Consider the following 13650-nt stretch of genomic DNA (forward strand, 5'->3'; position numbering starts at 1 on the left):
GCGCTTGCGGGATGACATTTTCTTAAGACTTTCCAAGATTCAAATTATCAAGCTTATGTTCAACAAGATTATTCAATCTCAAATCCCCTGATCTATTGTTGTCAAAATCAAAAATGCCACACAGACCTCATACTCGACAATGGTGTACATCTAGTATTACTTCCTTGCTCTAGGGCACAGAGTATCAAAAGGTCGAGCCAACGAGAGCAGGCACGATCGTACAATGTCTCACGGAGAGGACAGAAACGACTCGATCGCACTTGAGATCAGACGACCCATTTCACGCGTGCAGACCTCAGAATCGATATCCAACGCCAATGCCAACGAATGGCTGGGTTTCGACGATCCCGGCAACCCTTACAACTGGTCAGTCCAGAGGAAATGGGTCATTACAGCGATTGCAATCTTCGCCACATTTACCACCGTTCTGAATGGAACCATCATCACCGTGGCACACGAGGCCATTAACGAAGCATTTAATGTCAGCGATGAGCACTTTCCAAACTCATACTGGCCAGTGGCGAGCTGGGCGCTGGGAGGCGCCATATTCTCGCTCGTAGCACTCCCTTTGATGGAGGACTTTGGAGTGCGACCAGGCTTCCTAGTCACACACCTTGTCTTCATATGCTTCATTATCCCCCAAGCCCTGGCGCAAAACTTCGCCACTTTAATCATATCAAGGTTCTTTACAGGAGGGTGTGTTTCCATCCTGTCCAACACCTCAGCAACTGTCATTGGAAATATCTGGGATGGAGAAAAGGCTCGAACAATTCCAATGAGCCTTTACATCACCGCCTACGTCACAGGAAGTAGCACGGGTCCCGTCATCGGGGGTGTCATTTTTCAGTATTTGAATTGGCGCTGGATATCATATTTGCAACTCATTTGGTATGGGCTCTTCACTCCGCTCTATCTCATCTTTTTCCGCGAAACCAGAGGATCTGTCATACTTAGTCAACGGGCCAAAAAAACCGCAGCAAACACCACAACCACTTTTGACCAGAAAGACTTGTCAATTCATGCTGCCACCGACAGGCCGACTGCCACTTTGTTTCAGAGAGTCACAATCAGCGTCAAGCGGCCGTTGTATATGCTTTTTACAGAACCAGTTGTTTTCGTCTTCACCCTTTGGTCGGCCTTTACTGTCGGAACAGTCTACGTCTTCACACAGTCGGCTGAACAAGTATTCGTCGAGCTCTACGGATGGTCAGCGTCTCAGGCCGGATACATCCAAGCGGCCGTCGTGATCGGTGAATGCCTCGGATTGACTGGTGCGCTACTCTCTGCAAAGCTGTATTTCGCCTCAGCCTCTCGAAACCATGAGACGCCCGGGATCCCTATCCCTGAAGCAAGACTCTACGTCAGCGTTCTCGGTAGTTTTGTAGGAGTTACAGGTGGTATGTTTGTATATGCATGGACTTCATACCCCTCCTTCCCATGGATCGCACCAGCAATTGGCCTTGCCATGGTCGGGTTCGGCATCGATATCGTCGTCATCGGGATTGCAGACTACGTAGTCGACTCATACAGCAAGTATGCTGGAAGTGCCGTTGCTGCCGTTGTCCTTGGAGAGAATATTTTTGCCGCTTTTCTACCCTTATCGACTATGGCCATGTACTCAAACCTTGGCTTTCAATGGGCGAGTACACTGCTAGGGTTTCTCGCTTTATTGCTCTCTTTCATTCCGGTGGTCATTATTCCCTTTGGAAGGAGAATTAGAGCACGCAGTCCTTTTATGAAAGAGGCTATAATTGATAGACAGATTGTATAGTACTATGAGTACAATGTACTTAGGAAACGTTTCAAGTAAGCACTGTAGAGGTATACCTGACTAGGTAATAAGTATTTCTAGATAGGCAAAGAAGTACCTAGTACGTATTGAAAGGTTACTTCCCAAATTCATCCAATGTAGGATTTAACGTGGTTCAACGCTGGTGCTGCTGGGAGATCCGGCCGCCGTGTACGTCACGATCGCTGAGAAAATGTGATGGTTGGGAACCGATTCTATGTTGCTTCTTAGATATCTGTGAGAGCGAGGCGATTGGTAAAGGCCACAAGTACGTAACCGCAACGACATTGGGCCTCCTCCCTCTTCCCCTCTCCCCCGACAACGTTATTCTAAAGAATCCGCAGACCAACCCCAAAGGCTTACAGTGTCCGTTTCTTCCACAAGGCCGCACCTACGACCATCAGCACACCCAGTGGAGTCGCCGTGATGAACAGCTTCCTCATCGCTTGCTCGTAACTCAACTGGATCGCCTGCCTCACAGGCGTTCCCACTTGGTACGACAACTGCGTGGTGATGTCCGCGTAGATGAGGTACATATTCTGCAGCGCGTCGGCGGGCAAGTTGCGCAGCAGGGCTTCGGGGAAAAAGGACGTCCACAGGCCGATGGAGATGGTTGAACCGATGGCTTGGAAGCACGAGCCGGTGAGGTTGTACTGGATTTTAAAAGATTGGATTAGCTTCAGACTGTCCCTTTTGCAGATTTGGAGACCAAAGAAGTCAGGGTTGATAGGGGAAACTCACGACGGCAAGTATGATGGCAAAGTGCTGAGGGGTGACGTTGCTCAATAAGGCGACGTCGGACGTGACGTACAGCAAGCCGTCGGCGAATGCAATGAAGATCTGACTCATGACTATTAGCCCGGTGGCCGTTGTGGTCTTTGAGAAATAGATCATGAGTCCGGTGTTGAGGATCTGCAGAGGAATGGCGAAGAACAGAGCCAGGCCTTTGTACCATCCGGTGAACTTGATGATCGCCCCACCGGCAAAGCTCGCGATACACCACCCGATGCTGTGAATATTGTAGATGTAACCGGCCTGGACAACGTTGAGGTCCTGCACCACTTGCAGGGAGGAAGAGAGGTAAGGTGACCAGACTTGGTACATCAAATACGTCGTCGCGTACACCAGACAGGCGCCAATGATGGTCCGGCCCTTCACTAATGCAAAGGGGATGAGGGTGACGGATGCGAAGTATCTCTCCCATATACCAAAGCAGATCATGAGAACGATGCCAATGACAAGCATGGAGATGATGGATGGGGACTCGAAGCCCTTGCCGGCGGTGGTGTGCAAACTGAGTGAGAGGAGGAAAAGCGAGAAGCCGGAGGCGAGGAGGAAAAGACCGAGAACTGTTGTGTTCGTTGACATGGTGTGTCTGTTGGGGAGAGGGAATCACTTACCATCGATTTGAACCAAATAGTGCTTCAAATTTGACAAGAATGGGGCATCCCGTGAAGGAGAGCTTTGTCGTATCGCTTGCTTCTGCTTCCTAGCCAAGAAAACCACCATACCCGCTCCCACCAGAGGGGTTGCGATGGCAAATACCCCAAACGACCATCTCCAACCAGTAGAGAAAGACAAGAATCTCTCGGCCAGCACGGGTCCAATGTATGTTGTCGCGATCCATGGAGTCTGATAGAAGCCAAAAATGAGGCCTCGGTCTTTTAGATTCCAGTGGTCGGCGATCAGGACAAATAGTACGTAGGAGAACGCGTCGTAGCCGGTGATATACAACACCATCGCCGCGGCGTAGGTCACGACGTTTTGGGACGCTGCCATGGCGATGCAACCGATGGTGAACAACCCCAGCGCAATCGCTAGGCCTTGAGCACGCCCCCAGAGATCAAGGACTTTGGCCAGCGGTAGCCTGATGACTGCTCCAACGACGCTGGAGACAACGAAGGCCGTTGGCATGAGAGAGTGTGCTTTGAAGGAGCTGTATACGTAAGGCAGCAAAGGGTACATCGTCTGCATCGAGAGGCCGAGCACGAAGGTAGTGATCCAGATGCTGCTGGGGGGTTAGCTACCGGCACTGGAAGAGATTGGAACTGTACGTACCAAATGAGCAGTATGAGCCGATCTTTGCGGTGTAGAGCATACCGGACATCTCCAGCTTGCACCCGGTCGGCCGGTAAAGCAGCGTCGGTGTACTCATTAGGAGGCTTCTCGGTGGTCGTAGAAGCGAATCCTATCTTTTCGGACTGTGCTTGTCCGCTCTCCACGAAGGTAGATTCAAGGACTGCTTTGTCCATAGCCATAATGAGTACCAGTTCTGAGTGGCCTTCTGAGATTTACAGAGAGCGAGAGACGTTTTTGTATTGCAAACCCTCGATATGAGGACCATATTTGATATCTCCACTGTGGTCCGCATGCTAGAATCATCTGATGTCTGCCGATGTCGCGGCTAGATTCTGTTTCCGCACTACTTAGCGATGAACAACGCCTCGCGTGGCTCCTGACCCAACCACAGCGCCATCTTGCCATGACCAAGAGTCAGTACGAAGAGTTAGCGGCTAGCCACGTTCCAGATGGACAAGGACTCTGTTATGCGAATTGGCATGCATATCGGAGCCGTGCTTCGGGAGTTTGTTTTTCGAGGACCTTCAAACCCGGGTACGAGGTCGTCGAGTTCACCTTCAGGTCCTTTTTTAGCCACTTCGGGCCGGAGGGCCTGCCGATGCTGATTGGTGCATCGCAATTTATCTTATCAGATCAAAATGACCACCGACCCACTTGGAGCATCCCCATATCTACCATACGGTCTCGCTCTCACTCTGACTCTTTGTTTTCTAAACTTCTGACTTTCTCATTAACCTACAAATACCCAAGATGCCGGACAAACCGTTAGCTGTGATCATCGGAGCTGGAATCGCTGGCCTTGCCGCTGCATGGTGGCTTGATAAGATCGGTTGGAAGGCCATCATAATCGAGAAAGCGCCCAACTTACAGGATGGTGGGTATGTGATGACTCTCTCCGGGCCATGCCTTGAAACTCTTCAAAAGATGGGTATCAAGCAGTTGCTGGGCACAATTAGTGAACAATTCGACTACAACACCGTGAAAACATATTCAGGATACGAGCTATATCGCTTGCGATACAGTGAAGTGCACGGAGGGATGGACAGCATGCCTGTTCGACGCAATGATCTGGCCAGAATCCTGCTTTCTCACCTGCCCAGTTCTTCGGAGATCAAATTCTCACGGAGAGTAGTCTCGATCCAGGACCAAACGGAGACGGTCGAGATTCAGCTCGACGATGGGCATACATTGCATGCGGATCTCGTCATTGGCGCCGATGGGATGCGGTCGCAAGTCAGAGACATGATATTTGAACAAAAGGACGCACTGGACTTCATTGGCTTGTACTTCGCCGCGTACAACTTCGAAACCGATCAGGAGCCTTCCAAGAATTGCGTATCCTTTACTCGACCAGGCCAGCTGGACATGGTATTCTCACTCAAGAACGGCGGCATGACGGGGTACCACATCTGGGCAGAGAGCCGTGGTCCTCCCGGGCCACGTGGCGAGGGATTCAAGAAGTTGCGAGAACTTACTGCCGACTGTCAGGATGTGGTCAGGGACGCTGTTCGTCTAGGGGAAGCGTCTGGGACGTCTCTGGTAATGGATAGTGCCAATCTGGTGGTCCAACCACGTTGGTCAAAAGGCCGCGTCGTACTCTTGGGCGATGCGGCACATTGTCTGACTCTCATGTCCGGCCAGGGCGCTGGTATGGCGCTTGTATCTGCAGAGATGCTGAGCCAGGAGCTGAGTCGAACACACGATGTTGGGGAGGCGCTCGCCGCCCATGAGAGCCGGCTTCGACCTGGCATTGAGCGCTTGCAGAGGCGATCGAGAGACCTGGCAGCCTTCTATGTACCTCGCACGTGGCTGCAGTACTTCTTTCGAAACTTGTTGGCTTGGCTGATGCCTCGGAAGTGGCTAGTCGATGCGCATGTCAAAGGGCTGTTTGCGGAAATCGAGACTCTTCAGGATGGTGGACCTGGTAAGAGCGCGACATAGGGGCCCTGAGTTGCATGCTTCAGAATACCTCGCATGGTGATCGGAGAGTTAATATATCCTGAAGAGGGGTGAGGTGTCATGAAGGAATCAGAAGCACTGACATGACTGTCGTGCACTTTTGGGATACAACTTGACCGAGCCAGACTCACTTCTCGATTTGTTTAAGCTGCGGCTCTACTTACTCCCCGCTGTTTCGTAGGGTATAAGCCACTGGCCCTTCACCTTGAAGCTCGCCTCAGAGACTGTCACCGGGTTGCTGCAATCGCGGTTTCTAGCAGTAGCTTCCGGGCACCTTTCAACACAGTCTCGATCGGGATTGTGACTGGAGCATGGTCACAGGAACACGAACAATTTTACACGGATACTAGGTACTTAGGCAGTATGTTGTGGGGAGCTAGTCAGGGAGGACAGGGTGTTGTATTGCTAAGAAAAAGCTCTATGGAAGAGGAGAGGTCTGATGGAGGAATAGAGCTAGGAGTACCGAGTACGGAGTAGGTGACCGTGCCAAGACGCTAGGCCCAAAGGAAGGCATCACTGCCGAACAACAAATTCTGTCCGATATATGATTTTCTGCACACTTTCCTTTCGCAATCGACCATAGGATGTGGAGAACAGGGCTTCCCGTTCGCTCAGCCATACTTAAGCCACATGCCGGTCAGTTAGTACTAAAGTGGGTGACCATTTGGGAATCCTGGCTGTTGATTGTTTTTGCCTTTTTACTTTTTTTCAAAACAGTCCTTTCTCATTCTGCCTGGCATTGTATAACCCTGGACTTATGCCAGTAGCAGTACTCCGTAGGCACGGCGAGCTAGACTCACTCCCTAAACAGTCTCCTTTCCTCTTATTTAGTCCACTCAATCGGAGCCTGGGCAGTCAGCAGACTTCTCACACATATCGAATTTACTCTCGTTAACGCCAGTTTGAAACATGGGTGCTAATTTCTCCGATATTGAAAAGATGATTATGATCACGGCTTTGCTACGTCCTTTCTCAGGCGGCCTCTATCTGAAGAGCTGGTCGTAGAACTCATTCCTCACATTTGGCAATGGCCACAACTTTGAGACTTGGCTTCAATCTCAACCGATATTACATAATTTTTTCACGAATGGCATGCACACCAATTTTGAACGTCCATATCATGTCTAGATCTCAAGATGCCGACGGCGTTGAATGGAATGTTTGATACAGACCTTGTATACAGGCAGTACGCCCCCCATTTCCGACTTGGCACAGACCTAGCCGACCATTTCGACTATCTATCTGCAAATGATGAAATGCTCGATAGCCTAGCTGCAAGCACGTCATCATCATCATTTGCACACAATCGATTCCGGAGATCCAGCTATAAAATGTCAGTGGTCAGCTACTTCTCTTTCAACAGGTGCGCAAAACTAGCCCTCGGTAATCTCTTTTGTCGTGGCACTTGGGAATAGCTCTCTTCGTATTGAAGATGAAGCCTCTATCGCTAGTGCTTGCGGTGACTCGCCTAAGTACTCTGGTTGCAGCGGACTGGCAATTCCGATCTCGTCCAGAGCTATCTGTTCCTCGACTAAACATTACCGTCCCAGCTTCCTCTACAAAGGTGGAATCGGGGTTCATCTTCATTGCACCTTACCAAGGGTTTATCCAAGGCTCATGGGGTCCCCAACAGCCGGGTGCGTATATCTTCCGCGACAACGGAGACTTGATTTGGTCTAGTATCGGCTATTTTGGCGGTTGGGTTGCCAATTTTCAAGCTAGTGTGTGGCAGGGTAAGCCGGTCCTGAGAGCATTCGAAGGGCTTCTGGATCAATCTCATGGACGTATGTACGGAAAACACACGATACTGAACGACCGATACCAAGTCGTCCAGACAGTTAGACCCGCAGCGCACAAACTCGTCTCCTGTCACGAGTTCCGTGTCCTTGACAACGGAAATGTCCTAATTGAGACTCCCATTGCTGTTCCAACAGATCTCTCGCGCTGGGGAGGACAAGAGGGTCAGAACTGGATCGTTTCAAACGGATTTCAGGGTAAGCTACATGAGAGCTCACCTTCACAGCAGAGGCCTCCTTGCTGACAGGTGAAAAGAAATCAACATCGAGACGGGTGACTTGATCTTTGAGTGGTACAGTCTCGACCATGTAGATCCAAAATGTATGACCATCTTCCCCAACGAGCCTTTCACAGCTGAAATATTCTAACTAAAGTCCCAGATTCTGCATTCCCTCTTGCTGAGCAGGGTGCCTTTAACTCGCGCAATTCGACCGATGCTTGGAATTATTTCCACATCAACAGCGTCGACAAAGACGACCAGGGCAATTACCTTATATCTGCTCGCAATTACCGAGCCATCTTCAAGATCGACGGCAAGACTGGCAGAATCATTTGGCAGCTTGGTGGCGTCCACGGGTCCGATTTCATCATTCCGAAATCATTAGAATTTGCCTATCAGCACGATGCACGCTTTCATTCACGGTCAGATAAGGACGACACCGAAATAATCTCTTTCTTCGACAACGCCGCACACTCAGAGCGCGACCGTGAGATCAGCCCGTTCTCCCGCGCACGCATTGTGCTGCTGGACCACTCAACCGGCGAGGCTTCAGAAATACAAACGTACCCAGCTCCAGATAGTCTATTGACTCGCAGCCAGGGCAACGTCCAGGTTTTACCGAACAAGAATGTATTTGTCAATTGGGGTGAGGCTGGAGCCATCACCGAATTTGCCAAAGATGGTGAAATTCTGTTCCATGCCTACCTGGACTACGAGCCGGCAGGTAAGTTGGTCCAAAGCTATCGCGGCTTCAGATTCAATTGGACGGGCAGTGCTTCTGAGGAGCCGGCCATCGTAGCTCTAAAGGCTGATACACGAGAATCTTCAATTTCCATTCACGTATCCTGGAACGGCGATACCGAGACCGACACGTGGCGTTTCTACTCTGAGGAGAAGTCCGGCCATCTCATTTCAACACATGTACTAGGCCACTCGAAGAGGAGAACCTTTGAAACGAGTTTCAAGGTCGACAACATGGCGATACTCACAAGTTCAGAAAGTGTGCAGTTCTTTGCGGAGGCCTTAGACGTGTATGGCAAAGTCATCGGCAAAACACGTACCACAGGGGTCAGTCTTGATGCGTGGGATCAAGAAATTCCATTGGAGTCGGAAACTCCTCAGGAGGTCCTGAAACAGCCGGGTTGGTTGTCCAGGCACAGTGGTTTGAAGGTCTGAGGCACAAGCAGCATAGCAGTTGGTTGGATTGAATATTGACCAAGAATTTAATGGGCTAGGCAGTTGACCCAATCTCGGTTCTCCGAAAGATTCCAGATTCAATTCTCCCGTCCTTTTACAGTCAGCATCTACTTGGATAAAATCGATGTCCACGTTCATACCGACACGGTCCGCAGGCTTAGCGACTCCGTCGATGAACATGTTTCTGGAATCCATGTCGATGCATCGACTCTCTGGTGGTGACAATGCCAGAAGCCATTACCGCCGCGATCCGTCGGCTCGAAGAATGTGGGAAATGGGCTCTCAAAGTCGCTGGAGTGCCGTGTCCCGAATGGGGTTGCGAGTTGTTGAATCTGGCGAACCAAACGAGGCAAACACTCATCACGCGATATGGCGTGCGAGTTGGAACCTAAGGGTGAACATCTAAGTACTAGTACCTATGTGCCCATCCACAAAACCCATCAAAAAGAGTGTCGAAACCTACAAGATATTTCCACCCAGCGTCATTCAATTGACGGTAGTTATATCACTTGAAGTATTTCGTTGAGGACGGGAGACCTTGCACTTGAAGAGCACCGATAGGAGACAGAAGAGAGCCTCAATGGTCACGGTATCGGTCGGCCTACTCGCTTTCTGCTGCTGGCCATAGCCTCCCAGTAGTGGTTAAATTAGAATCAAAGGTCTCTTCGGTCGTGGCCCCGGCCCTCATCAGCGTGGTGCAGTCCTACCGTCGCCGTTAGCCACGTCTCGTTCCACCACACCACACCACACCACACCACGTAACCGCTGAGCCACCCAGACCACTCACCGAGCATCAGCACCAATGCCCGTTCGCCATGGTGAGACCTTGTACCTTGCACAGCATTCGCACGGCCTAAAGACAACAGCCGGCGCAGATGGGACTACCTACTTACCCTGCAGGATCAAGGGCAAATCGGAAGAGTGTCTTCAACCTCGAGATTCACGACAATGGTACTCTGTCGACAAAGTATCTTCCATGAATGTCATGGCCGCAAACCACGAGATCAACCGGCTTGCCAATCGCCAACAAGTGTAGTTTTGGGGTGCTTTCCTCGACAGCCAAAGAGGCAATGTTGATGGATCTTCCTCGAGCCCAGTTACTGGCCAGGAGAGCGATGATGCGCTTCGCTAAGTGAGTGGGATAGTGTGAATGTTCAAACCCACGTCCTCGGGTCTCGAGGAGAGGCCAGGTGATATCAAGAATATGGTGGAAGGTCGAGGTGGAATGCCATGCGAGCGCCAACTGTAGCAAAACTTCCGTCAAACTAAAAGTATACACGTCTGAAGTGTTCGACGTGGCGAAGTCGAGCACGTCAATGATACCGAGCATAATGTCCACGGTCCGTTGAATGGGGGAAATGTATGTCTGAGACGTCGACTTGGGCGAGTCAACTCCGGAGTCCTCTCTTTGAAGTGTCTCGATCATCACTAGGCAAAGGAGGTAGTAGAGCGCATTCATGGCATCTCGATGACGAGAAAATGGAGGGAAATCGTCATATCTCAAGCTCACATGACCATCATGCAGACTACTTTGGAATTCCCTGTCAATCCGAGTTTTCCACACGGTCAGTCTGTCTCGTTGAATTTGTAGGAGCCCGATCAAGTGAGACCCTCTGACAAAGGTCGTCTGTGCTTCGTCGTGCTCTTCTTTCCTGCCATGGTTGCCCAGCAATCTTTCCAGATGATCATGAGCCAGGGGTCCAAGGTTTTTGGATTCGTTGGAGATATTGTGCACACCGGCCACGGCACGGAACACGACTGCCCTTCTTCGGATCCCGATGGTTTTGATCAAAATGTCATAAATCAATTCATCCGAACTCATCCTCAAAATGCAAGTCAGGGACAGGCCCTCCATCGTATGCGGCGAGGGATATTTGGACTGGAGATATGGGTTAGATTCACCTTCCAGGAGGAGGGAGGGGTCTCTCGATGTCCGAGAGGAGGCGGAGAGGCGATGCCACATTTGCAAGGCTTGAAGCCCGAGTTCGGTCTGCAAGAGGGTCATGCTATGCCGGGAAACGAAATGGTGAGTGCTCTCTATCCCCAGTCGGAAGTGCAAGTGGTCGGTCGACGCGTGGTGATATATGGCCAGAAGGACCTTGGTGGCCAAGACCACCGCATAATGTATCGGTTCGTTGATCTTCTCCGAGGAGCCAACACCAGCCATCGCCAGGTCGTGGTATTTTCGTGCTTGATCGTGGTGTGTGCGGTTGGCTATTGGGCTGAAGACTGATATTCGGTCATCGGATGGAAGCCGACGGGAATCCACGCGAGTGTCGAGCATGGACAGGTTGGAGGCAGACAAGCAAAGGACAGCGTAGCGCAGGGAATCAGAAGACAGGATGCTGCTCTGGGGGATTTCTTTAAGAGAACCGGGCAATACGGCTCGCACATGACTGTCAAAGTGCTTAAAGTAAATGTCGTCTTCCGCAGACGGTGCCGAGGGAAGGGCTGCATTCGGTCTTGCTTTTACGAAAATTCGTCCTGGCGCGGCTCCCGGCCATTTTTGTTGAGGCAAAGAATCCGAGCATCCTTTTGGACCAGGCATGGATGTATGCCGCACATTGCGTGAGTGGTTTTGATAGGCGCCGTAATGACGAAAGGAAAAGTTGGTGCCATATTCGCAGTTTTGTGAGAGTCTCTGGCAACCTCGACACACTGGCTTGCTCTCGTCGCACTGGAAGGTCAGAGAGTGGATTGATGACGAAAGGGGTTTCATCTCACGCGTTTGCCTCGGCGCCGGCACGCCTTGCAACCTGTATGTCCACGACGGATCTTGCCAGAAGGCGATCCGGGGTCCGGCATTGGTTCAGTGAAGTGGCAATTGAGCAAACCTGCGATCAGAAATGTTGATGATGTTGAGGTTGGGCCAAATTGAATCTTCACGCGGAGAAGAATACAATACAATACAGAGCATGTGGGTCCGCTTTAACTGTCTTGGGCAATATTTTACGCCTGGGTGTCTCTCCCGATACCGGCAATTCACTCATCTATATCGCCCGCCCTCATCAAGTGTAGCTGCATCGTAATAGGTACCTAAGCTTGATGATGTGAGCAGGTTATATAAACGGTGAAAGCCAGGATAGGATGGAAGGGGCGAAGTGTCCTTTTCATCCGGAATTCGTTCCCAGATTAATCAATATGGCCCTGGCAACCTGGAAAAAGTGTACAACAAGCTCCTTGATTCGCCGCTCTTCGCAAACACTGGCAGTCATTGGCAAGACAGCTTATATTTATGGGGGCGAGTTGCGCCCTCGCGAACCCGTCGATGCAGCCATTTACTGTTGCACGGTTTGTCAGGGTGAGAGTCTCGTCCTGCTGATATCAATGGGATCTAGAAACTAATGTTGTATCTCCAATCAGATCAAAGCTCCCAAGATAGCCAGATCAGTACAATCCCTGCAATAGGGGCACCGCAGCCTCGGGTAGGTTCGTCGTCGACGTCTCTGAAGGGCAAGCTCTATCTCTTCTCGGGTCGGAGCGGCACAGCCATGGCTCCAATCGAGGAGCGAGGCACGCTCTGGAGTTTCGACCCTCAAATTCAATCCTGGGCGGCTATCACGCCGATCGACACCGAGGCTCCATTCCCGCCCGGGCGCAGCTATCATGCTCTGGCTAACGACGGGGATGACACCATCTATCTCCACGCCGGGTGTCCAGAGAAAGGGAGACTTGCCGATGTATGGTCATTTCGTCTCTCCCAGAGGCAGTGGCAGCAGCATGCTGCTGCCCCCGGCCCGCCGCGAGGAGGAACCTCAATCGCCTTTGCCCGCGGGAAACTCTGGCGCATGAACGGCTTTGATGGGATTAAGGAGCAAGGAGGAGCTGTCGACGTGTTTGACCCAGCCGACGACCGTTGGACTTCAATTCCATTCGCCGCCGACGGAAAAGAGGGGCCTATACCCCGGAGCGTTTGCTGTTTACTAGCATTAAAGATGCGGGGTCGCGACAGTCTCTTAACTATGTTCGGCGAAAGCGATCCCAGTAATCTAGGACATCAAGGTGCTGGCAAAATGCTCGGAGATATATGGGCCTTCGACATCGAATCCCAGCATTGGCAAGAGATCCGGACACAGGACAGCAAGATCCCATCGCCACGTGGCTGGTTCGCTGCCGACGTGGTCGTCGCTGGTCGTGTTCTGCTGCAGGGTGGACTGTCGCCGTCCAATGACAGACTCGACGACCTTTGGTTGCTCGAGTTGGATTAAGCCCTTACAGCAGGTGCCAGGGACGTGGGAAGGAGGAGATACTGGTACATACCTACCTACCTATCTAGTACTTAAGTGGTACCTATACAGGTGAAACGAGTAATAATTAAAGAGGTGGTACTATACTAGGTACTCTACTTAGGTAAGTACTTACTAGGTACTGTACCCAAAAACTACCTATACTTACCTAAAGACAAGTACGAGGCACTACTTTACTTTAAGGACATAGAAGTACTAAGTACTATTCTCGATTTAGTCTTAAGTTACTTACATTGAAGGCAAGTACGACCTGGCTATGATTTTGGCAAGAGCGACCTGGCTATGATTTTTGGCAAGAGCGACCGACCTGGCTATGATTTTTGGCAAGAGCGACCTGGCTATGATTTTTGGCAAGAGCGACC

General features: G+C 50.9%; 6 protein-coding genes and 1 non-coding gene across 9 annotated transcripts; 5 read left to right on the forward strand and 2 right to left on the reverse strand.

The window, feature by feature from the left end:
* Positions 1-223: 223 nt before the first annotated feature.
* Positions 224-1771, forward strand: PV10_04214 (uncharacterized protein; the record flags this gene model as incomplete). The annotated part of the gene is made up of 1 exon (XM_016368749.1): positions 224-1771. One exon carries the CDS (start codon positions 224-226, stop codon positions 1769-1771), a length of 1548 nt encoding a protein of 515 aa, XP_016224537.1.
* PV10_04215 (uncharacterized protein) lies at positions 1543-4282 on the reverse strand. Its single transcript, XM_016368750.1, has 4 exons — positions 3848-4282; positions 3190-3797; positions 2531-3138; positions 1543-2442 (listed from the first exon to the last, which is right to left on the reverse strand). Exons 1-4 carry the CDS (start codon positions 4045-4047, stop codon positions 2149-2151), a joined length of 1710 nt encoding a protein of 569 aa, XP_016224538.1. The 5' UTR covers positions 4048-4282; the 3' UTR covers positions 1543-2148.
* Positions 4283-4548: 266 nt separating this feature from the next.
* PV10_04216 (uncharacterized protein) lies at positions 4549-6522 on the forward strand. Its single transcript, XM_016368751.1, has one exon. It carries the CDS (start codon positions 4619-4621, stop codon positions 5807-5809), a length of 1191 nt encoding a protein of 396 aa, XP_016224539.1. The 5' UTR covers positions 4549-4618; the 3' UTR covers positions 5810-6522.
* PV10_04217 lies at positions 6401-6516 on the forward strand. The gene has a single exon (XR_001622115.1). It is a non-coding gene; the product is annotated as a 5S ribosomal RNA (ribosomal RNA).
* A 737-nt stretch (positions 6523-7259) lies between the features above and the next one.
* PV10_04218 (uncharacterized protein) lies at positions 7260-9020 on the forward strand (the record flags this gene model as incomplete). Its single annotated transcript, XM_016368752.1, has 3 exons — positions 7260-7821; positions 7880-7945; positions 8005-9020. The coding sequence occupies 3 exons, from the start codon at positions 7260-7262 to the stop codon at positions 9018-9020; spliced, it is 1644 nt and encodes a 547-aa protein (XP_016224540.1).
* A 176-nt stretch (positions 9021-9196) lies between these two features.
* On the reverse strand, positions 9197-11890 carry PV10_04219. 3 transcript variants are annotated; one of them, XM_016368754.1, is made up of 3 exons: positions 11766-11890; positions 9505-11718; positions 9197-9429 (listed from the first exon to the last, which is right to left on the reverse strand). In XM_016368754.1, exons 1-2 carry the CDS (start codon positions 11844-11846, stop codon positions 9982-9984), a joined length of 1818 nt encoding a protein of 605 aa, XP_016224542.1. In that variant the 5' UTR covers positions 11847-11890; the 3' UTR covers positions 9197-9429; positions 9505-9981. The 3 variants fall into 3 exon arrangements, with proteins under 3 accessions (XP_016224542.1, XP_016224541.1, XP_016224543.1); XM_016368753.1 differs by having other exon boundaries at positions 9197-11718; XM_016368755.1 differs by lacking the exon at positions 11766-11890 and having other exon boundaries at positions 9197-11765.
* A 233-nt stretch (positions 11891-12123) lies between these two features.
* On the forward strand, positions 12124-13548 carry PV10_04220 (uncharacterized protein). The gene is made up of 2 exons (XM_016368756.1): positions 12124-12342; positions 12405-13548. Exons 1-2 carry the CDS (start codon positions 12129-12131, stop codon positions 13247-13249), a joined length of 1059 nt encoding a protein of 352 aa, XP_016224544.1. The 5' UTR covers positions 12124-12128; the 3' UTR covers positions 13250-13548.
* The last annotated feature ends 102 nt before the right edge of the window (positions 13549-13650 follow it).

The sequence above is a fragment of the Exophiala mesophila genome, assembly GCF_000836275.1.
Source record: "Exophiala mesophila strain CBS 40295 unplaced genomic scaffold supercont1.3, whole genome shotgun sequence".
NCBI classification, from domain to species: Eukaryota; Fungi; Ascomycota; class Eurotiomycetes; order Chaetothyriales; family Herpotrichiellaceae; genus Exophiala; species Exophiala mesophila.